Source organism: Aristolochia californica, unplaced genomic scaffold (genome assembly GCF_029961685.1).
Source record: "Aristolochia californica isolate CCGP_79_NKW_82.1479 unplaced genomic scaffold, dmAriCali1.0.hap1 SCAF_3, whole genome shotgun sequence".
In the NCBI taxonomy this organism is placed as follows: Eukaryota; Viridiplantae; Streptophyta; class Magnoliopsida; order Piperales; family Aristolochiaceae; genus Aristolochia; species Aristolochia californica.
In genome coordinates, this window is record NW_027181992.1 from 15,735,455 (window position 1) to 15,760,578 (window position 25,124).

Below are 25,124 nucleotides of genomic sequence, written 5' to 3' on the forward strand. Positions count from 1 at the left end.
ACATATCACTTTAAACCGCTGTTATACATCTGCAGAATCACTATGGTAATCAACTACATGTCGAGGGTTAATCAACCCTCTTTTTTTTTTTTTTTTTTCCTTCGTAATGTATTTACAGCATAAAGAAAACATTCAACAGTTCAACATTTTTTAGGGCCTTGTTAAGTATAAATACGCGTTAAAAACAAGTACTGAAAAAACAGTAAAATCTAATTTATTCTTATAAATCAGTAATTTGAAAAAAGAAAACGAAACAACACAGTTTGTAACCACGTGAAAAAAAAAAAAACAGTAACAAATGAGAATTGAGCAATTGAATCCCTGTACAAAAAAAAAAACAAAAAACAGAGATGAGGGAAGGAGAGAGCTGACCATGTCCCATCATTTTTCTCTTTACAACCGTTTTTCAACAAGTACACACTTTTCGTTTTAAGAATATTATTTAAAACAGAATATTATCACTAGCAAAAATTATCTTATATGGCAAAATCAACACGAACTCTATAAGAAGTTCATCAGATGATCTAGAAAAAAGATGATTATTAAAACAAAAGTTAAATACGGTCTGTACAGAAGATCACATGGTCTATAGGACAATTTTCTAAACTATTGTTACAGGAAAAGAATAGAAATGAAACAAGTTATCCATTGCTAGCTTAGTTCTCTTGGCCATGTGCTTAGTTATCCATAAAAAAAAAAAAAAAAAAATATGAACTGCTCACCTGTTACCTCTTGGCCATGCGCGCTTACTTCTCTTCAGCTGAAGGAGGTCAATCACCTCCATTGCTAGCTTTAAGCTTTTTCTTAATCAACTCATCACGTTTTAAATGACCCCTCCATCCAAACAAGGTTATTTTCTCTCTCACTCTCTCTCATGATTAGCTTTCCTGAACCCACCCAAACTCATGATAGTCTACGTTTATTGGAAGAACATGAGTTCCAATAAAATTCTAATAAATGGTAAAAAAATTATTAGTATATGAAAAAATGTTAATATGATACAAATGAAAGGGGAAAGGGCACGTGGAGGAGCAAATTTTGGATGGGAGTGTCCATTCTGTACAGTTCATGTAGTTGGGAGACACCCCTGATGCCACTACAGGGTCAAAACGCCATTGCTGACAGGATCAACATGCAAGTACCTGCTAACCCGCCAATCGTCACTCCATCCACTTTGTTCAAGGAATCCAAAGAAAACATTGTAAGGTATAATGAGCAAGGGCACAGAAAGCTTTACCTAGAAATATCTCCACAAGCATGTCGGCTAGCACGTCCTCTATCTTCAGCAAACATCAATCCCTAACAGGAGTGAAGTTTAATACATCAAGGAAGATAACAAAAACATTTCATCAGGAAGAACAAAAATTAGACTAGTAAAAAGGACTACAAGTGTATGCTTCTCATGGAGAAGTAACTACAAAAGCTTCATCTACTAAAAGAACAGAATAATGCAACGACATACAACTTTTCAAATATGTCTATCTACTTCATCTAGGAACAGAGATGCCAGAAACACTTAATTGGGGCAAGAATAGTCAAAGAAGTACATACCTTTACCAAGACCAGTCCCTTCAATAGTTTGCAACTGGTGCAGCCAACCACCTTCATGAATACATTCACAACTCCCCTACTTCGACTTTAAAAAAAAAAAAAAAAAAAAAATGGATCCAAAAACTTCGCCTTATAAGAATTATATCAGTACTCATCCTTGAATCCTCTACAGACATGGGTATCTGTTGATTTTATCAGTCTGTGACACTCTGATCTTCAACCTGTTTTAGTGAAGGGAGAATTCATTTTTTGAAGCTCCCTCATTTGTGCTGTTCTTCAGAGCTCGAGTCAAAGCACATCATGTCCTTCAATCTCGTGTCTAGAAATACATGGAAAGCTCGCAAAGAATACTTTACAAAAACTGCAAGCTAACTGTTTCTTTTCCTAATTTTTTCTTTTGTACAGATTATACAGGAGGGAACCAGATCCATCATAACACATCCCTCTCAGGAGAAGAATTGTGTTAATGCAGTATGAGTACCCAGCCAGTTCTGCATCTTCTTCTTTTTTAGGCAACTGCATCCTTTATCCATACCCTCCATAAGTGTGACACCTCAGGGGAGGAAACAGCAAGAAGAAAAACACACTTATTCACAATAATGAACGAGATCTCTTCATCAGATGCACCTAATGGCCAATTGACTCCATTGCAACCCGTACAAGACGAAGTATACCCTCAACATCATGTATGTTGAACTCAAGAACTCTTTTCACATAAGAAATGCCCTCAGGTCGATATTGTGGATCTTCATTTGCATTAGCCACAGCAAAAGCATTTTGTGATTTACGTAATGCCTCCATTGCCGAGTTCATATCCTGTGCCTACATTCATTAACGAGAAAAACAAACGATACTCTTAAGATGTCCCTAATCCATGACTTCAATTATATCTAAGAACACATTGATCAAGACCAAAACTGAATAAAATTGGTGATTTATATCCAAAGAGTAAATTTTAACAGGAAGAAAGATATAGAAGGCGTAAAAGAAAGCTTCTCAAGTCACTGACAAAAGAAACAAAATATAATATTAATTGACTCAGAAATTGTTAACGTAGAACTCACAAAATTGAGAAGCCGGACGAAGTTGGGCCGATTGCGAGCGACAATAACATGGTTGCCAGCAATCTGAGGAGAGTTCACAGACTTGGCTAAAGCAGTCTTATCCACTGTAGCCTGATTGTTTAAGTTGTCAACATCAGATGCAGATGAAGAGGGTGACTCACCTGAAATTAGTAAACAAAATAGGATTGGTCAATCTACATAGAGAACACCTTCAGAGCTTCTAAAGAACAAATAGATACTTGAAACAGAAAAGCACCATTTCCAATAGGTTCCCAGCATTTGGAAGCAGATTTTTTTTTCCTTATTCTTCACTGGTGATTATTTTATTAAATAAAGCCTGCAAGATAAGATTTTTTTCTAAAACTAGAAGATAAGTTACATTTTTTAAATAAAGATACATTTTTTTAGCAGATTGTAACTACAAAGTTGGTACTTCCTTTTGAAAAACATCTATAAACTGGGAATTTCTTAAACTCGTGATACATCTTTAGTTGTGTGGCACTTCATAAGACTATTGGGTTGGAATATCTGAGCAACAGAGGCTTAACAGTTGCCTGGTTAAATGGGAATGAAATGGATAGCAGTTAGAGATTCCAGAAGTAAATACACAAAAAACCAAAACATCAAGGATCTACATTTTGCATGCACATTAAGAACCACTACAAAACATTTAAATTTACCTGGAAGAACCATCTGTAGAGCAGACTGTAGCTCATGTCGATCTTTATTTGCACTGGAGTTTTTTGAGTAAATGACCCTCATATAGGCCACCTCCATGCATTTGTATGCTAGGCAAGCAGCAGCCATATCTTTGTGTTTCTCATACTCATGCGCACAAAACCTACAGAATCCCATAAACAACGTTTTTCTTCATAAATTACGAGATAAATTCTTGAAAGCATACAGACAAAACATGCCAAAAGGCAGTGAGATTAGTTTGACTAGACATACTCGCAGAGCTTAGCAGTATCAGTGTAAACTTGCATTGACTGAGTTGTTTCCCCATGCTTAGCTCCTTCAGAACATACGGGTTCTAAAAGTGAAGCCCCGTGAAGAAACTTCAATGCCGCCTCAAAGTATAACCCCGTACTTTCTTGACCACCACCATTCTGTAATGATAATTCCAGCAGTTCAGTAAGGAAGCACTAAAAGAATATTTTCAAAGCTTAAAATTGAAGTGTGAGAGGAGAGGTATGCAAACCTTCACTCGATCAGCAGTGTGCTTCAAATCCTTTGCTTCTCTCATGGCACTTTCAGCAGTGTGCCTCAAGTCCTTCACATCTTTCACAGCACTGGAAGCAATTTGACACGAGTCCTTCAGGACTGGACTGGGGGCATCCGGTTCCCTTGTTGCAGTTCCATTAGGTGTTAGATGTCTCAAACCACTCTTGTGAACCCCATTCGGGTTATCAGATTTTCTAGGCTGCCTCGGCAACTTCAATGCATCAGTACCAGCAGCATCACCAAGCAACACATCTGACCTGCTTCCTTTATGTGGTGCAGGCACTGCCCGTAAGGACCGACCTTGCATTTCATGCTTATCAGCAGGTGGTAAAGATTTCCCTCTCCCTGTGCCTGTTTCTGCTTGATCAGCCCTCTCTGAAAGAACCCGACTGACTGATCTTTCTTCTTCATGACTTGATATCTGAGGCAGGTTAATCTGTGGATTGGCTTTCCCACTTTTCGAGATGGGATCTGTCTGGTGCTTAATCAACATGGGAGAGTGAAGATCAGAAAATTCTGGTATTCCAAATTTAGACAGAATAGTCTCCCTTCTACTATCACAAGACCATTTTGCAGCTGTATCTTTCCTGCCCATGTAATTGTCATCTTCTTTACCAGACTTCTTATTAAATTTTCCATCTCTATCACGCTCATGGAAAGGTTGACCATGAGATTCGGTATCAGCCTCATATCGGTAGGTCCCACCACCCTTACCTGGTTCCCCCTGCTCACTCGGAAAATTAGAAAGCTTCTTATCTCTATCACTCCTGGGCTTTTCTTTGAACTTTGAAGAACTTTTAGTTGATTTACGTTGAGAAGACCCATTAGCACGATAGTGGTTATTTTGCTTGTCCTGGTTGTGTTCAGGATCTTTACCTATAGGCTGACTCAGAAAAGAATTATGCAAATCCAAGGTGTCAAATGATGAACCTTCATTCACCATGTTGATGTTTTCAATTTGAGGAGGAAAAGTTTTGTAATGAGAACCACCAAATGTCTTTGGCAATTTTTTATCCTTAGATTTTCCCCCAGAAATTCGATCAGCATCTCTCTCATCCTGATAATCATCATGCACTCCCCGCAGAGGATCAAGTATCAAAGATTCCGCAATCCTGTTTGACTCTAGTGATGAATTGTTCTGGACAATAGAGAAGGCTTTTCCTTTCCTTATCTTCCCATGTCGCCCAAGTCCACCATCTTCACCATCTGATAAACCCAAATTAGTTGCTTCATCTTTACCCTGAAGAGTCCTCATATTAGCTATGAATCTGTCAGAGTTGGAAACCCTCATTGGAGATGAAGACACTGATTCCACTGGAGAGCCCTTCACTTCCTGACAGTTGGTTTTACTTTTCCGAGATCCAGAAATCTTTGAAGAACTTGAAGTCGCTGCAACAGAAGATTCAGTCTTATAACCAAGGTCCTTCTTCAATGAATCAGTACCATCCAAGCTCCGCTTTTCCACATCCATGTTATCTGCCACAGGGTCTCTATTGCCACACAAGAGTATTTTGGTTATCCTACCCTTCTTGTCTGTCCTACCATCCACATTAATATTGCTACATTCTTTTAAATTAGATTTCGACAGTTTGAGCTTCTTTTCCTTCCTATTCTCACTTTCACTCATTTCCTCCTTCAGAGAAACTCCATCATTAAGGTTGTCATCTCCGCTCACAGGATGAGCCATCTGACTCTCCTGCCACTCTTTCACTTTCCTCTTCTTCGTGGCCATATCTGACTTACCTGGATTAGACATGTATAAGGCCCCAAGTTGGGCATCGTATTTGCCAGGCAGAGAACTCTCAACTTGAGATTTTGGCTTCTTAATTGAAGAGTGTACATACTCCTTCACATCACCCTTTGAGTCCTTGGAAGAAGAATAACTCTGTTGCTTCTGGGAGTTCTTACCTGACAGTTTGATTGGCAAACAATTACTAAAATTGGAAGCAGCCCTTCCAGTTGGTTCATGGTCTGAATGCCCATCATCAACAGAATATTGAGAGTCTTCCCTCTTAATCTTCTTGGAATTTCTAAAAGCATCTTGATCAAGATCTCTCTCAGCTTCTTTGTTACTCTTAGTTTTGACACTTTTCCCACTTTGCTCAACATAATCACCTGCAGCATTTACGAATAGAAAAGGAAAATGAGGTAACAAATTTAATCCTGAAAATAAAAACAGTAAAAAGAAGACTAAGAAATACCTCCGTCAGAATATCGTTCCAATTGCCTGTGCTTCTCTTTCTGTTTATGTCCAGGCTTCTCTACAGTGAGATCATTAGTTTTGGTTGTAAGTGTGAAGCTAGATTTGTTAGCAGGATTGGAATCTAATGAAGACTGGTTTACATCATTGATACTTCTACTCTTTACAGACACTTGGTGGCTCTTTTTTGTAGAATATGAAACAAGAGTGAGACTAGTACTGTTAGCTGGATTTGGTGTGTCCTTAGATCCACCATGCTTCTTTTTTCCACCAACCAGAAGAGCTTGTGCGCTTAATTGGTGGGTCTGATCATTAGAAGGTAACACTGTTGGAGGTACACCAGATGAAGGTCCAGCTTGCATGACAGGGTTCTGATAAGATGCATGCAAAGCTCTGGTAGTCTCCTCTTCACTGAAAGAACACTTGTTCATTCCAGGCCTACAAACCAATAGAAGATAGTGAAATTATGGCAACAACAATACAATGTCATAATAATTTTCAAGTTCATTATATCTAAGACCAGAGCCCTAAACCAAAAACTGATTTCTAAACTAGAAAACCACAGTCCAAGAAACCGAGTTCTGACATCAGAAGACTGCCTGGACTCATGGTAAATGATCCAAATCATCTAGCCAAGATGCAAAAATAGCATAAACAGTAAAGAAAACTAAAATAAAATAGTTTGAAGCCTAAAAGGCTGCAGGAACAGAATTATCACTAATGGGGCCTGACTCTCACATATGCCTAAGCGATTGCTTCAATGAATGAACAACAGTCATTACCCACAATCAAGTCCATGTGGTTGGTATAAACTTATGAGCCTAAATATGAGAACTGATACAAACCCCCGTAAGTAATTGGTGCATCAAGAACATGAATCACCCACAGAAAGAGAATGAATGAATTCACCAGTAATCTACTTCCAATGAGGTACTCTTTTTGTACTACAGCAACATGGAAAGTGGAAAGTCACCAAAAGTTTCAGAAAAATCAAAGCTTGTGATTCAAGAAGATATCAGACACCTGACTTCACTTTAGCATGTCCAATGAAAAGTGAAATTCCACTCATTATCCATGTATGAATCAAGATACATATAAACACCCAAGAGTACTCTTATTATCTGGTCACCCACCAATACTTGAAGGAGATTATGATCTTGGGAGGTAAGAATCACATTACTGCATTATTGCCAATCTATAATCGGTAAGTTTTCAACTTTAACTTTGGAATTAATTAAGTGGGCTGCACACCTATTAGATTGTCATTCTGGGTATGACTTTTTCACTTGGAATGTCATTTAGGACTGCAGAAATTCCCCTCCCGAAAAAGTAAATAGGATTTAATCTGTTGTAAAAAGTAAATAGGATTTAATCTGTTGTGACCCAGTCAAAGGGCACATTAGTTCTATTGTGATTTGACCAAATTAGTGGTTTTGAAAAAATCTCAAAAATATAAAAAGATATTGTTCCTAGTGAGTCTTTTTGTCCTTTACTTTTCAAGTGCTGGTGGGGAACTTACAGCCAGTCCATCAGGTTACACAGCCACTTCTTGGGAAGGCTCAGCGGATTCACATGATAAGGTAAGAGACGCCATGTCTCACAACGATCACAACAGACCCACGTTTCTTGAACCAGAACAGGCGCTACTACAGTTGCCAAACCAGCTTCATTAGAGGGTCCATTCATTAAAGCAGTAACAGCAGGACCCTTTGCATATAAATCAGATGTTGTTGACATATTTTCAACCTTTCTACCACCAGATCTCTCCTTGGACTTTTCAATAACTGTTTGACTATCTTTATCAGCGTCAAGCCTTAGATCCTTTGACCTACCCTTATTAGCATCAATGGGGTCTCTATCACTTTCTGCCTGCTCATATTTCAAATCCCCAGAAGAATCTCTATGGGAATCCTTGCATATGGTCTTACTGGAATCCTTGCGATATCCGCTTGAGTCATTCTTATTTTCAGAAAAAATTTCTCGAGTTTGGGCACTCTTCTTCTCTTTAATTTGGACAGATGAAATAAGCTTCAAGCCTTCCTTTGGTATCTCAACAGCTGGCAGATTAATATTACTTTTACTTCCCTTCACCTTCTTCTTTCCACCTGAAAGTTGTTCTTTCCCTTGGTGCACTTTCACTGCATCCTGCTCTACAGAAGATGCTTTTTTAATTGATTTCAGCCTAGCAGGCTCCATAGATTCATTAGGCTGCTCTATCCGCCCCCTAAACCCATCCGGGTCAGTTCTGATGGCATCAAAGAATTTTTCGTCTTTCCTATGATCAAAAGAAACATCACAGAGACTATTTGCTTTTTTCTCCTCCAGAGCCTTCTCGTCCGAACTCATCTTTGACCCAAGCTTCCCTCTGATAGATAATGGTTCATCATTCCTAGTATTGACCTGGGCAGCCACTGACTCAAGAGATTCCTCCTTCAGAAGATCCAACACGGAGGATCTTTCCTTTGTCACACTTCTATTGGATTCTTTAGAAATAAGTTTTGCTAAGTCACCATTAACCAGCCTCTCAGATCTTTTACAAACAGCTTTTGAACCAAAGAGGATGGGAATCTTCAATGCATTAGAAACCATCTCCCTACCTGCTGGAGTCTCAATGTCTATATCAAACTCCAGAAAGGAGTTTGCATCAATTTTATCTGTGGACTTTGTTTTCCTTTCAGTGGAACCTTTGGTTTCAGCTGAAGGCACAGAAGACATTTCTTGACCAACTTTTCGGACTTTCCCTGGCTTGCTATCTTTAGAAAACAGTTTTTCCTTTTCAGGCAAGTGCAATAGACTTTCCGGAAGAGGTGAAAGAAAGTAACCTCCCAGTACTGGAGATGTCATAATCTGCTTGAAACATTTAAAACAGGCACAACATAAATAAATAAACCACAACTAACTTGAAACACACTGGGGGGCTCAAAATAGTGGGAAAATGAAAAAAATATCAGAAAACTTACCTGGATTATGGTCCTTGGGGATTCATCAGGTTCAACTCGGACCTCAGGGGACAATTCTCCACTTGCATCAGGGCTGTCCTCCAACGACGAAGAGGGGGAAATGTCAAGTCCTAAACCACTGTAAATTGCAGCATTTTTTCTGGCCAAAGAATTGTCATTGCCAACTTTAATACGAACTTTGAGTGTCTTCTGATCATTTGCGTGAGCAGGTTTATTCACAGCTTCATGATGCTTGGGAGAATGTTGACTGCTAACTGCTATATTAGAGATAAAACATCCATCTCTTTTTGCACTGTTTTCTGTATAAGAAAGTGCGGAAGCAGACTGCACATTACCAGGACATGACCTTAAGAACTGGGACTCACAGCCTGAAATTGTAAGGTTTTGACAGGCATTCTGGAATCATAAAACATCCATCAGGTAACTATGCTGTAATGCTACCATTAACTATGTAACTTACATAGGTTAAATCTTTAAAGTTGGTACCTCTGGGGGCAGGTTGATAGGAGATTTTGGTGCAGCAGTAGTCTGCTTTTGTGGGGACTTAGGATGAGCCCAAATCGAAGGAAAACGCTGATATGAAGGCAAAAAGGACCCGTACCCACCAAATTTTGCTCCTGTAAATGAACAATTTATCAGACACAACTAAAACCCTACATTTACACAAACCAAATGCTGCCTAATGATTTCTACTGCATGACAGCATACCCAAGTTTTCTGCAGACACTCCACCTTCAAAATCTTTCTGAAAGTGTCCCAAGACTTGATGAATTTTTTGATCCTGAAAGGCAAGAAGGTCAAAATCTCACTATAGAGTACAGCTTGTTGCAAACAGAAAAAACATGTACTTGCTGCAGAAGAGGGCAGGGTTATATGCACAATCGAAACAAAATCTAGAAACACCTGTTATGTATATGGCAAGCATCTGTTACATGCAGAAATAAGTTAGTCCGTGTGTCACTTAACATTTCATGCAGTCGATACGTGTTGCTGTGGAAACCTTTCCTTTTACATAGGTCTAAAGGGAGAGCAAAAATTTACAACCATGGAACGCATATTGAAAACTCTGTGTGACTGGTTGCCACGAGGCATTTCCAAAAAGGGAGAGCTTTATTTAACAGTCTCAGCATTATATGTTGGATCTCGTTTAATTCAACTATAAATTATAAAGTAAAAAAACCCACAAAACCTATAAGACTTTAGAAAGGTGCAAGCAAATAAAAGCCTTGCAACAACACCAATTAAACCCTATGGAACACATATTCAAATGCTAAACTACTTTGGGAAATATATCAAAGAGAGCAATCCTAAGTCCAAATTCATCCAAATTGTATCCAGAATCAACCATCCCTTGCACATTCATTCTGCTCAAAGACGTGCCAAGGATTAGTCAGGAATTTCTAAACAAATAAGATTTTGGAAGAAACACCAACTGACAAATAAAAAAAATAAAAAATTAAAGATTAGTTGCCACTTTTCTACTATTCAATTGGAGTACTGCAACCAAACACAACAGGCATCCGTGTTATCCATATCAGCCAAGCTCCTTTGGAGCAAATTTGAATTGATCAGTCCAAAACGGAATCTTTCAGATGAATCACAAATACCAAAAAATTCAAATGCAAAAGCAAGTGATATACATATTCTTCCCAGACTGGGGAGAAAAATCCAGAGGCAACTTACAAGGTAAGAGAAATCTTTGTCAGGGTCGACACCAGCGTCATCATCGTGATAATAGGAAGCCTCGCCCTCTTCAAGCTCGTTTTCTTCCATATCGGTTCCGACACTGAACCCTAACCCTAACCCCTTCCTCGCATCTCTACTCCCCAAAGAGAGCATTAAAGCCCGTCGCCGGAGGACAATGCTCAGTTTCCCTCAGAAGAAGTACCATGTCCAAGAGCATCCATCACCGAAAAGACCAATTTTCCCCAACCCATTATACCAGTCAAAAATCCAGAAGAAAACCCATCAACTAATTCACAAAACAAAGGCCCTGATCGGCCGTCCCGCAAATCTTGAGAAAATTAATTCCCCAGAAATGCAAAAATAAAAAACACCAAGCAAACCTCCCCACCAAGAGATCAAATACAAGAAAAAGAGCGATTCCGATGACGGAACAGGTGGAACACAAAATCGCGTCGCGATCGAGGCAGAGATCGCAAGAACGGCTGGGTTGTATTTTTATTTAATGGCGTATTTCGCCGGTTTTTTTTCCTTTTGTGTTTTGGGTGAAACGATTCAAGTCCGCAGGGACGATGGCCGATCTAACCAGAAGACAACAAAAGAGAGAAAGGTTTTTACAGCAATATTAAAAATTAAAAACGAAAACCTTTTCCCTCGTTTTCTTTTCTTTTCTTTTTTTTTGTTTTTTTTCTTCCTCGGAGTCTTTTTATTTCTTGCGTTTACTCACTTCACCTTTCCCCGTCGGGCTCCGAGTTTTGACGCCATGGTCTGTCTGTGTCAGCTTTCTTCGTAAAATCCTGTCGACTCCCATCTTTATTTTTCTTCAGTTATCAACAAACTATATTTCTTATCTGTTTTCTTAGGTTTCACCCGGCCACAAGCGGGGGGGACTTCCCTTATCCAACGGCCAATAAATCCAATCACAGCAGCTGGGCCCACCTTTTCTTTCCCTCACTGTCAAGAAAAAAAAGCAAGGGGATTTTCTTCCTTTAATCACTATTGCGAAGAAACTTCCTCATTTCATGCGGCTACAACCTACAAATAATATATACATATTATCAGACTCCACCGAAGCGAGAAACAACAACAAGCTAGTCGGAATGCCGAAAATAGCCTCGATGCCAAGCGGCCAAGCTTAGGACAGCCACCAGGGACGTGGGCAAAAGGGCGTCATTTCGTTGACCGTGGGCTCCCTGTTGTCTATCGCGGTTTTCTTGTCCGATGCCATATGGCCATGGGTCCAACAAAAGTACCAAAAACCCCCCATTTTAATTTGTCATGACCGCTGTGTCCCAGCCAGGAATTATTCTGGATTCTTCGTCTCAATCAACTTTGCCGCTGTTGGTCTGATTTTTGGTTCGTTTATCTGGTGACTCAGCCTCCTAACTCCCTTCTTAAAGAAAGGAAAACTATGCTTTTCTAGTTGAAAGCAGTAGACGCAAAAAATAGACCATGAATTTATGTATATCTCCTATGCTTCTCTGTCAAAAATTTGTAAACGGAATACTTCCCAGTTCCTTTATCAAGTTGTACTCTGAAATCGGTTCTGTAACATTTAGACAGGTGCCCCGCTCAAATTGTTTCTTTACACGGAAGGTTCTTTCTTTTCTTGATATCTTAATCAATATTACAAAAGAATATTGTTGAGTATACTCCAAATAATAAGAGTGGAATTACCACTCATGATGGAATGCAAATCACATATGGATTTGATATACAAAGTTATGATAATATGATTTTTTTTTTATTTTGATACTTATTCTCGAGTGATTCGAATAAAATTTTATGAAATTTTATAAAAAAAATAGAATGTATATTAAAGTGGAGTCTTTGAGAATTGTAGAACAATAAAAATATTAAAAACTTTAGATAGTTTAGAACTTTTAAGTGTTTATCTGTTACCATACATTGGAATGTATATAAGATAGGAGTTATGTTAACATTTGTTGTATAAATAATTACATGTATATAGGTTAATTAGAAAGAGATTAGATAGGCTGAGTCGCATTGTATTTAGCCCATGGGCTGTATTGTAATTGACCTAACCGTAAGTTTAAATAGAAAAGAATGAGAGGGAAGCATCACTCTCGTTTTTCTCTCTTCCCGTTTTTCTAGCCTCTCTCGTGTCTTCCTGTTCACATTGAACTCAGAGCTTGGAGGTCTTATCCTTAGCTATTCCGTCAGCCTCTTGTGGTGGTGTTTCTGTCCACGGAACTCAGAGCTTGGAGCTCTAGTCCTTGACTGTTCCATTAGCCTCTAGTGGTGGGGTTTCTGTCCACGCAAACTCAAAGCTTGGAGCTCTTGTTCTTGGTTGTTCCATCAACCTCTTGTGGTGGTGTTTCTGTCCACAAAACTTAGAGATTGGAGCTCTAGTCCTTGGCTATTCCGTCAGCCTCTGGTGGTGGGGTTTCTGTCCACGCAAACTCAGAGCTTGGAGCTCTTGTTCTTGGTTGTTCCGTCAACCTTTAGTGGTGGCCATTGCTGCTCTCTCCAGCAACTATGTTGGCTATTCTCATTAGCCTTTATTCACCTAGAAATCTTTGTCATGGTGTCAGAGTTTGAAGCTGATCTCGAAATTTTTTCTGGGTGTGGTGGTTCAGCTACTCTGTGTTAAACGTGAGCTTGCAGCTCAAGGTTTCTGTTTGAGGAGTCAACGTTCTGTTTTTTCTTTTTTTTTTTTTGTGTGGGTCTACTGTTCAAGGCTGAACGTGCTCTGCTACTCTGTTGTTCAGAAGCTCGGTGACCTTGGGTCTGGTCACTTTAGTGGTGGTAGTTCTGAAATTTTCAGCAAGGGTTTCAGCATTTTTGTTGCTCTCAGCTTACTGTCTTTCTTCATGTCAACAGACAAGAAATGTGTTTCTCCTATTCGGTTCACGGGTAAAAACTACAGTGCCTGGGCATGTCAGTTCCGTTTATTTGTCATGGGAAAAGAATTATGGGGTTATATAGATGGGTGTGATCCAGCACCTCACGAGGTCGAAGCTTTGTCAAAATGGACCACCGCAGATGTTATGGTCATGACCTGGATACTTGGCACTGTTGAGCCTCACCTAGTTTTTAATCTGAGGCCCTATAAAACTGCAACGAATATGTAGAAATACCTCCACATGGTTTATCATCAAAACAGCACGGCTCGACGTTTTCAAGTGGAGTATGGATGGCTAACTTCACACAAGGAAGCCTTTCCATTGAAGAATACTTTTCAGTTTTTCAAAATCATTGGGCTGACTATGCCGACATCGTTTATGAGAACGTTCCAGTTTCTGCTTTCTCTGTTGTTCAAGCTATGCATAAGACCAACAAGAGATATCAATTCTTGATGAAGCTCCATTCTGAGTTTGAGATTGCCCGTTCTCATCTGATGAATCGTCATCTTGTGCCGTCTTTGGATGCTTGTTTGAGTGATCTTCTTAGGGATGAGCAGCGCGTTGCTACTCAGGCTAGCATGGAACATCAGGCCCATGTTGATGCCTTTGCTACTATGGCCTATGCAGCACAAAGGAAAAATAAGGGTCAGGACATGAGTTTTGTCCAGTGCTTTCACTATAAAGATTATGATCATTTTGCTCAAGAATGCCCAAAGAAATCCTATAACTACTGCAAGAAATCAGGTCATCTCATCATAGCTTGTCCTACTCGCCCTGAAAAGAAGAAGGGTACAACTTATCATGCCTCCATTGGTACTTCTAGTTCTGCAGCATTACCGACTGTAGTCCCGATTACTCCGACTCTTGTTCCTACTACCCCCGCAAATCCGAACACACTCACCCCTCAAATGGTACAACAGATGATCATCTCTGATTTTTCTACTTTTGGTCTCTCAGGTAAGCATAAAGTCTCTGGTCAGCCATGGTATTTTGATTCTGGGGCTTCTAACCATATGACCAACACTATCGTATCTCTTCCAATGTCCAAAAGTATTGTTGGTGATCTTTCTCCTACCTTAGCTGATTTTTTTGTCCCCTGTTCTTCTTTCTGTTGGTCAGTTGGTTGATAAAAATTGTAATGTTCAGTTTTCTCTCTGGTTGTGTTGTGCAGGATCAAGCGTCAAGGAAGGTGTTCGTGAAGGGGCCTAAAGTGGGACAACTATTTCCACTTAACGTCTTTCTCTCTACCATTATTCCTTGTGCTCCTTTACTTTCCTTTGCATTTAATGTTGTTGGTTCTGGTACTAAGATGTGGCATAAACGTCTAGGCCACCCAAACTCTGATGTTCTTCGTACAATGTTTAATTCTGTTTTATTAGGAAGTACAACATGCTCTTCTCTTGATCTTTCTTTTGATTGTTCATCTTGTAAACTTGGCAAAAGTAAGGTTCTACCTTTTCCTCATCATGCATTTCATGTCTCCCACTGTTTTGATATTATTCATAATGATGTTTGGGGAATCATTCCTATTGTCTCTCATACGCATTATCATTACTTTTTTACCTTTATCGATGACTTCAGTCATTTTACTTGGGTCTACTTCCTATGGGTTAAGTCTGAAGTTTTCGTAGTATTTAAGCGCTTTCTTACACTTCTTGAAACTCAATTCTCAGCCTACATTAAGGTATTGTGCTATGATTTTGGAGGCGAGTACATGTCTAATGAGTTCCAGGATTTTCTTCAGAGCAATGGTATCGTCTCTCAACGTTCTTGTCCCTTGATACCACAACAAAATGGAGTCGTTGAGCGAAAAAATCATCATCTTCTTGGTATGGTTCGAACTCTTTTACTTGAATCATTTGTTCCTCCCCGTTTTTGGTGTGAAGCGCTTTCTACTTCAGTTCATTTAATCAACCGCTTGCCCTCTCCTATGCTGCATCATGTTTCTCCATTCTTTAAGTTATTTGGTTATTTTCCGTCATATGTTGATCTTCGAACACTTGGTTGTGTTTGTTTTGTACATCTACCTGCTCATGAACGACATAAACTTACAACCTAATCAGTTACGTGTGCTTTTCTTGGTTATGCTAATTTGTCAAAAAGGTTATGTTTCTTATGATTCGCATGCTTGTCGTATTCGTGTTTCTAGGAATGTGGTTTTCTTTGAAAATCAATATTTCTTTCCATCTCATGTTGTGTTGCTATCTACATCTTTATCTATTCTGCCTAGCTTTGATGAGTCTCGTTCCATTTCATTTGTGCCCCCTCATGATCCTGACTTGGTGCCTAATCCTCCCTCTACTCCTGATTCCACCACTCTTCGCCGGTCTACTCGCCCTTCTCGTCCCCCTGATAGATATGGTTTCTCCTCCACTATCTCTCTTGCGGCTACTTTATCATCTATTTCCATTCCCTCTTGTTACAAAAGGCAATGTCACATGAGTATTAGCAAAAGGCAATGCAAACAGAACTACAAGCTCTTGAGGAGAATCACACTTGGGATATTGTTACTTGTCCCTCTGTTATAAGGCCTCTTGGGAGTAAATGGGTTTTCTCTATAAAGCTACGTTCGGATGGCTCTTTGGATCGGTACAAAGCCCGCCTCGTAGCCCTGGGGAACAAGCATGAATATGGGATTGCTTATGAGGATACATTTGCTCCAGTTGCCAAGATGACCATGGTTCAAACGATATTAGCTATTGCAGCCTCACAGTCATGGCTACTGCATCAGATGGATGTAAAGAATGCCTTTTCTCCATGGTGATCTACATGAAGATATTTACATAAAGCTTCCCTCTGGTATGACTACTTCTTCTCCTAATCATGTCTACAAACTACACCATCCTTTGTATGGGATTAAGCAAGCTCCCCGGGCTTGGTTTGAGAAGTTTTGCAGTACACTTATTCTCCACAGTTTAACACAAAGTCAGTATGACTCATCTTTCTTCTATGACAAGTCTACCGTGGGTATGGTCATTCTCTTGGTTTATGTACCTTTCAAGTGCTTATGAACCAGGTATTTCGCCCTTTCTTACGGAAGCATGTCTTAGTTTTTTTTGACGATATACTGGTCTATAGCAAAACTTGGGAAGCACATTTGCACCAATTGAGACAGGTTTTCACTATTCTCCGAGCACACCATTTATTTCTCAATCGTGCCAAATGTGACTTTGCCACATCCGAAGTAGCTTATTTGGGGCATGTGATCTCGGCATCTGGGGTGAAACCAGATTTCAGCAAGATACAATTGGTTATGGATTGGCCCACACCTCACTCCGTTATAGCTTTGAAAGGGTTCCTTGGTCTCGCAGGGTATTATAGAAAATTTATCAAAGAATATGGTCACCTGGTAGCGCCATTGCACAATTTACTGAAGAAGCATGCCTTTCAGTGGTTTCAGTTGGCAAACTCCTCGTTTAACAACTTAAAACAGGCATTAGCGTCAGCACCAGTTCTCCAATTGCCCAACTTTATCGAAAATTTCATCATCGAATGCGATGCATCCGGGGGAGGGATAGGTGCCGTCTTGTAGCAACAGGGTCACCCATTGCCTATTTCAGCCGCCATCTCGCTCCTCACCATCACAAGTTAGCCACTTATGAACGGGAACTCATCGGTTTGGCCAAAGCTGTGCAGCATTGGCAGCCATATTTGTGGGGCAGACCTTTTGTGATCCGGACAGACCACTGTAGCCTCAAATACTTATTGGAGCAGCGCCTTACTACATCCCCACAAAACCATTGGCTCAGCAAATTAATGGGATTCGATTTTCAGGTGGAATACAAACCGAGTTATCTCAACCGGGTAGCAGACGCCTTGTCCCGCAGAGAACTAGGGGATTCACACTTGCACGCACTGAGCCACCCCAAGTCCCCTTTGCTGGACACAATCCGTCAGGATACTAGCCATCATCCAGATCTCCTTGAATTACAAGCTCAAATCGAAAACCATTCCAAGGACAAGAACTGGACACTACAGGACGGTCTCATTCTATATAAAGGACGTATATATCTTCATCCTTCCTCGGTACTCCTTCCTGCCATTATTGCCTCCTTTCATGATAGTACACATGAGGGCCAGCAGAAGACATACTTCCGCCTCAGTCGGGAGTTTTATTGGAGAGGTATGAAGCGGATCATTGTTGAATATGTTGCATCGTGCCAGGTCTGTCAGAGGAATAAGTCTGAATCCTTACAACCCGCCGGCTTGCTACAGCCACTTCAACTTCCTTCATAGGTATGGGCAGATCTCTCAATGGATTTTATCGATGGTCTTCCTCCTTCTGCAGGGAAATCTGTTATTCTTGTTGTGGTAGACCGGTTCTCGAAATATGCCCACTTTATGGCCCTCAGCCATCTGTATACAGCAACACAAGTCGCTCAGCTCTTCATGGATAATATTGTCCGTCTCCATGGCCTTCCAGAGACCATCACCAGCGACCGTGATGCTATCTTCACCAGTAAATTCTGGGGGGAACTATTTAAGCTCCATGGCTCTAAGTTAGCTTTTTCTTCAGCATACCACCCTCAAACAGACGGCTAGACAGAGGTGGTTAACAACACATTGGCGATGTATTTGCGGTGCTTTGTGGGGGACACACCCCGATAGTGGGTTCGTTGGTTAGCATGGGCGGAGTATTGTTATAATACCTCATACCACACCGCACTGGGTACTACCCCTTTTCGAGTTGTTTATGGACGCGAACCTCCGTGCCTACTTTCTTATGAACCGGGGTCTTCTTGGGTAGCGGAATTGGACCAAGCGTTAGCCGACAGAGATGCAATGGTTGCGCACGTCCGCCTTCAGTTATAACGTTCACAAGCAACTATGAAGCATACTTATGACAAAGGACATCGTCCCCTTTCCTTTGCACCTGGGGAATTTGTTTGGCTCAAACTTCAACCATACTGCCAACTATTTCTTGCCGCCATTAAACTCCATAAGCTTTCTCCAAAATTTTATGGGCCATTCCAGGTCATGCAGTGTATTGGCACTGTGGCGTATCATTTAAAACTACCACCAGACGCCAAGCTCCATGACGTCTTCCACGTCTCCCTTCTCAAGCCGTTCAAGGGAGACTCACCACTACTGCATACCCCTCTGCCTCCTCTCAAAGATGGCAGGTCCATGCCCACGCCCGCTCAGATCCTTCAAGCCAGGCGAGTGAACAACGCTTGGGAAGTGCTGGTTTGGTGGACTGACAAGGAATTGATAGAAGCCTCTTGGGAGACACTCGAGTCCTTCCAGACTCTATTCCCCACTTTTGAGCTTGAGGACAAGCTCTTTCTTCAGGAGGGGGGTGATGTTATGGACTCCATAGCATCAAGAGTGGCTAACCGGAGAAGAGAAGAGATGGAATAACTTGTATTTCAGTATCTTAGGGGTTTAATTGTAATTTGAAGTTCCATAAGGGTCTAATTGTAATTATAGAACCTTTGATGTTTTCCTTGACCTATTTAGGGCGTCAAGTGATGGAATGAAAACAAGCATTGATCATTAGTCTAAATGAGATCAGGTTCTCTCTCTAAAGAGGCCTAAGGTTGGAGCTCCTTCAAAGGCTCACGTCCCTTCATCATTGGGCGTTCCAAGAACCCCAAATCCTTCCCTTCTTCGTCATTCAATCTGGAAGCTAGAGGAGATCGCCGGGTGACTCGATCCATGGCTAGAGAGCCTAACACATTATCATTACTGGCACTGACTCTGGCCTGATTACTAAGCTTCAGCAGGTGTGGCATGCAACTTTTCATATGAAAGATCTTAGCAAGTTCACGTACTTCTTAAGACTGGAAGTATACCATCAACCCAACGGTATTTTCTTAAACCAGCATAAGTATATTCAAGACATTATTACCTTAGCTGGTTTAGAGGACACTTCTTTGGTTACAGGAAATGTCAAATACAGGAAATGATACAATGTGGGACCCACCATGGTGCATGAGCTAGTGGGACCCACCATGAGGACGTGGGACACCAAGAAGAGTCCTCATCCAAACTAGCACGAGTTAAGGAGTTAAGAAACACAAGTTGAAATGAGTTAGAAGACTTGAAGATCAAGTGAGACTCACAAAGATACCACGAGCTGACAACCTTATCAATATGAGCTGGAAGATCATGTGGGACCCACAAGGATAAGGCCACGAGCTGGCCTCCTCACTAATATTCACGTGATTGAAGAAAGAGTTCTAGTTCAACTCATATTAGGCTTCTAGTAAATTGTATTGATTGACTTATCTTAGAGAGTTAGAGTTGGAATGTAATTTGGAGATTGAAAGGCTAATTGTATAAGGACTCTATCTCTTCCTCTACTATAAATAGAGGTGTTGTAATTTGGAATTAATCAAGTTACACATCTCCTTCTTGAGTTAATCTCTCTCTCTCTCTCTCTCTTTGCTTGGCGCACACATCTTTTTTCTCTTTTTTTTTTCTTCTCTCTACCCAAGAGCTCTTCTTCCCTTTTCTTCTTTTTCTTTCTTCTTTATCTTGCTCTAAATATTGGACAAGAGATCCTAAATTCAACATGGTATCAGATCATTAAATTTAGGATCCCTCGTCAAAATGAATGTTCTAAAGAAGTGATGTTCAACACCACTCAAAGAAGGCTCTTTTGTGAAGAAAGATCACAAACCGTGAGATTAGTGCTTAAGTTTTTTTTTCTTCATGTTACTGGTTTCCAAATTTAGAAGATGATTTAAAGATGAGTATGTGAATGATTTCATCTTATTATATTGTGGATATGCATGTCTCTCCATCTAGAAGAAGTTATCAAAATAGTTTTGTCGGTTTGGAACTTCTGTTAACCGAGACTAGTCCATGATCAGATTGTTGGAATTTTTTTTCGTGGGAACAAGAGTCCCCTGATATAGAAGATTTTTATTGAGTCACTTATGAGTGGTATTAGAGAAAAAATTATTAGAATAATAATTTAGCATCAATGCTAAAGTTCCCCATACATCGAGTTCTTTGAAGAATACTACTTGGAGTTATTGTTAGAATTTTTTTGAAGAAGGGCCTATCATGGTTGAAGAGAATATGAATATCAAAAGTGATATACTGAGAATTACCACCATACCCTTACGTGGTGTATCAAATTTTTTGAGTTGGTCCACATCAGTTCGAAGGCTTTCTTCAAGAGTGGAAGTTTGCTCAGCCTTCAACCACAAATATTTCTATCCAAGAGAAGCAGAAGGAAGCCTTAATTACTGCTATTTGCCTTGCAAATATTAAAACCTATCTTGAGATTGCCAAGAGTCAATTTCTGAGTGCTTCTGGTATCCCCCAAGTTTGATGATATATGTGAAACTTCGTATTCTAGACACTTCTTCCTCCACTACTGAAGTATCATTTGCTATGTATTCCGATCATAGAGGATCATCATCTGACCGCGGCCGAGGCCAAGGCAGAGGTTATAGAGGAGCCAGAGGAAGAGGTGGAAGGATTGGTGTTGGTAGAGTAGATAGGAAAGAATGTACGCATTGTAAGAAATTTGGCCACACTATAGATCAATGCTATTACAAGGATTACAAGGCATGCGGTTACTGTGGACAATATGGTCATTATAAAGAAATATGCTATAAAACCAATGGACATTTAGAATTAACAAAGGGTAATCAAGCCTTTATAAGTAATACAAAAGAAGAACAACCCACAAAATCAGCAACACTGAAATTTTTTACTGATGAAGAGTATGAGCTATTTCAGAAAATGAAGACAATACTAGATTCTTCTCCTAGTTCCTCCACAACTACTGCTGCCACTACTGCTTCAGGTATGTTATCTGCTTCATCTTCATCCTGGATAATTGACTCAAGAGCCTCCAAGCATCTTACAAGTAACAAAAAATTATTACATTCTCTATCTCCGAGCCTTTCACACATGTTTGTTACCATAGCAGACGGTTCTCAAACCAAACTCCAAGGGAAATGACCCACTTTTGTCACACCATCACTTCTGCTCACTGATTTTCTTTTCGTTCCTACTTTCCCTTTGAATCTATTATCTGTTAGTCAGTTGACAAAATATTTTAGTTGCCCTGTTACCTTCTCACCCACTTCATGTGTATTTCAGAATCTTATAACGAAGCAGGTGATTGGTGGAGGCCATGAACAAGGGGGACTTTACTACTCGGACGAGCCAAAAATGAATATGGTTTCCCCTACTAAAAATGAGACACGATTATGGCACTATCGGTTGGGACATTCATCTGCACAACCTCTCCATTATATGTTTCCTTCTCTTAAAGTAAGGTTAGAATTTCATTGTGAGGTTTGTCAATTGAGTAAACATCAAAGGAGTATATACTCTCGTCATCCAGAAGTCAAAAATGTTACTCCATTTTCTTTAATTCATATTGATGTTTGGGGACCCTTGAGTGTCTCCAACATTTATCAAGCAAAATATTTTATTACATTTATTGATGATTTCACTCGCACAACTTGGTTGTTTATATTTAAGGAGAGTTCTGAGATACCATTTATTTTTAAGTCATTTCATGCTATGGTACTCACACAATTTGCTCAGAAAATAAAAATTCTCCGATCTGATAATGCCAAAGAATATGTTTCCAAAGACCTTGACTTTTTTTTGTCAAGAAAATGGCATTATCTATCAAACATCATATGTCTACACTCCTCAACAAAATGGTGTAGCCGAATAGAACAATTGTCATATTCTTGAGGTAGCTCGAGGTTTATTATATGCCATGAAAGTTCCATACTTTTATTGGTCTCATGCAGTCCTTACGACTTGCTTTCATATAAATAGTCTACCATCTTCCATTCTTGGTAATAAATCTCTTTACTCTAGATTATTACCAAATGATGATCCGTTTTCACTACCTTTCAAAGTCTTCGGATGTCAATTTTTTTTTCAAAATTCATTTCCTAGACACAACAAACTTGATCCTAAATCTATCAAGTGTATCTTCTTGGGAGACTCTTGCACACAAAAAGGTTATGTTTGTTATAGTCCCACTCTTCAACGTTTATTTCTGTCCAAGGATGTAACATTTTTTGAAGTCTCCTAATTTTATTCTGATATTGCTCCTCTTGGTTTGTCCTCAGTACCAGGTTCCCCTCGACCAGTTGTGTCCCATGATATAGAGATTATTCAACCCCCAGAGCAAGTGACCAACACCACACTTGCCGAGTTACAAATCCAACAGAGGTAAGTCCTTCATCACCAATTATTTTTGGCCCTCAATATGATACTCATCCTATTGCTATAAGGAAAGAACCTAGATCATGCTCTAGACCTTCTACTTCTCATCCCATTTCAAATTTTGTGTCTCATCATTGCCTCTCACCTTTATGTTGTCAGTTTCTTTCTTCTATTTCCTTTATATTTGTTCCACAGTCCTATCAGGAGGCTCTACAACATCCAGGGTGGAAGGCAACAATGGATGAACAAATGAAGACACTTAAGGACAGTCAAACATGGTCACTGGTTCCTCTTCCAATAGATAAAAAACTCGTTGGTTGCAAGTGGGTTTATACTGTAAAACATAATCCAGATGGGTCAATTGCACGACTGAAGGCTCGACTGGTTGCCAAAAGTTATACTCAGTGTTATGGGATTGATTATGAAGAAACCTTCTCTCCAGTGGCAAAAATAAACTCGGTACGTATATTATTATCTCTGGTGGCCAATTCATCATGACCAATGTATCAACTTGATGTGAAAAGTGCATTTCTGAATGGGGATATTAAAGAAAAAATTTATATGCATCAACCACCTGGGTATGTGGTTGAGGGGGAGTCAGTATGCCACCTAAAAAAATCTTTGTATGGTCTAAAGTAGTCCCCTCAGGCATGGTTTGAGAAATTTAGTCAAGCCCTCATACGGGCCGGCTTTTACAGATGCTCTGGAGATCACTCAGTATTTATTGAAAACACACTGAGAGGTAAGGAATTTTGGTTGTTTATGTTGATGATATCATTTTAACTGGTACTGATTCTGAGGGCATCCAAAAAACAAAGGAAAAAATATGTGTTGAATTCAAGATGAAGGATCTTGGACTATTCAAATATTTTTTGGATATTGAAGTATTATAATCTAGATATGGGATTGTGCTATCCCAAAGGAAGTATGCCCTTGATCTACTAGAGGAGATGGGATGCAAACCAACAGACACTCCTATAGACTCAAATACAAAATGACGTGGAGGCACTAGAGAAGATGTAGATATTGGGAAATATCAAAGACTAGTGGGAAGACTTATTTACCTATGTGTAACAAAGGCCGGATATATCATATGCAGTAAGTGTGGTAAGTCGATACATGCACAAGCCACAACTTAGTCATTGGAAAGCACTTGAAAGGATACTATGATATCTAAAAGGAGCTCCAAGAAGAGGGCTTCTCTATAAAAATCATGGCCACTTCAACATCAAAGGATTATCAGATGCATACTAGACTGGATCCCCGAATGACAAAAAATCTACTTCCGAATTTTGTACGATGGTTGGAGGGAATTTGGTTACATGGAAAAGCAAGAAGAAAAATATAGTAGCACGGTCTAGTGCAGAAGCGGAATACAAAGCCATGACACACATTGTTAGTGAACTCCTATGGATAAGATCTCTTCTCACTGAATTGGGATTCTAAAAAGAAGCTCCAATAGATCTATATTGTGATAATCAAGCAGCAATACACATTACATCGAATCTAGTCTTTTATGAAAGAACAAAGCATATTGAAGTGGACTGCCATTTTATATGAGAAAAGTTCCATGTAGGCTTTTTATCTCTAAGGCATATATCATGACAAAGTCAAGTTACAGATATTCTCACCAAGCCAGTAACTCACAAGATTATGTCTACCATATGCAGCAAGTTGGGCATTTATGATGTTCTCTCAACCCTAGCTTGAGGGGAGTGTTAAAATGTGGGACCCACCATGGTGCACGAGCTGGTGGGACCCACCATGAGGACATGGGATACCAAGAAGAGCCCTCACCCAAGCTAGCACGAGTTAAGGAGTTAAGAAACACAAGCTGAAATGAGTTAGAAGACTTGAAGATCAAGTGGACCCACAAAGATACCACGATCTGGCAACCTTATCAATATGAGCTGGAAGATCATGTGGGACCCTCAAGGATAAGGTCACGGGCTGGCCTCCTCCCTTATATTCACGCGATTGAAGAATTAGTTTTAGTTCAAGTAATATTAAGCTTCTAGTAGATTGTATTGATAGACTTATTTTAGAGAGTTAGAGTTGAAATGTACTTAGGAGATTGAAAGGCTAATTGTATAAGGACTCTATCTCTTCCTCTATTATAAATAGAGGTGTTGTAATTCAGAATTAATCAAGTTATACATCTACTTCTTGATTTAATCTCTCTCTCTCTCTCTCTTTCTCTCTCTCTCTCTCTCTTTGCTTGGTGCACACTTCTTTTTACTCTTTTCTTTTTCTTATCTCTATCCAAGAGCTCTTCTTCCCTTTTCTTCTTTTTCTTTCTTCTTCCTCTTGCTCGGAATATTGGAAAAGGGATCTTAAATTCAACAGGAAAGATGAAAGGGCTCTTCTTGATGATCCTACTATCTATCGACGCCTGGTTGGGAGTCTCATATACTTGATC

The 25,124-nt window shown here is 39.8% G+C and overlaps 1 protein-coding gene across 1 annotated transcript; it reads right to left on the reverse strand.

Moving 5' to 3' along the window:
• Positions 1–954: 954 nt before the first annotated feature.
• Positions 955–11,476, reverse strand: LOC137959153 (cysteine-tryptophan domain-containing zinc finger protein 7-like). Its single transcript, XM_068806482.1, has 13 exons — positions 10,683–11,476; positions 9,708–9,780; positions 9,486–9,616; positions 9,000–9,395; positions 7,559–8,886; positions 6,041–6,477; positions 3,817–5,954; positions 3,567–3,724; positions 3,296–3,456; positions 2,616–2,776; positions 1,552–2,373; positions 1,238–1,299; positions 955–1,142 (listed from the first exon to the last, which is right to left on the reverse strand). Exons 1-11 carry the CDS (start codon positions 10,836–10,838, stop codon positions 2,179–2,181), a joined length of 5,334 nt encoding a protein of 1,777 aa, XP_068662583.1. The 5' UTR covers positions 10,839–11,476; the 3' UTR covers positions 955–1,142; positions 1,238–1,299; positions 1,552–2,178.
• Positions 11,477–25,124: the final 13,648 nt, after the last annotated feature.

Bases quoted from the DNA above. Each gene is read 5' to 3' on its own strand.
- LOC137959153 (XM_068806482.1), bottom strand. From the start codon at position 10,838: ATGCTCTCTTTGGGGAGTAGAGATGCGAGGAAGGGGTTAGGGTTAGGG. The intron at 9,781-10,682 runs GTAAGTTGCCTC...CTTGCCTTTCAG, and splicing joins ACAAAGATTTCTCTTACCTT to GATCAAAAAATTCATCAAGT. The intron at 5,955-6,040 runs GTATTTCTTAGT...TAAATGCTGCAG, and splicing joins GGAACGATATTCTGACGGAG to GTGATTATGTTGAGCAAAGT.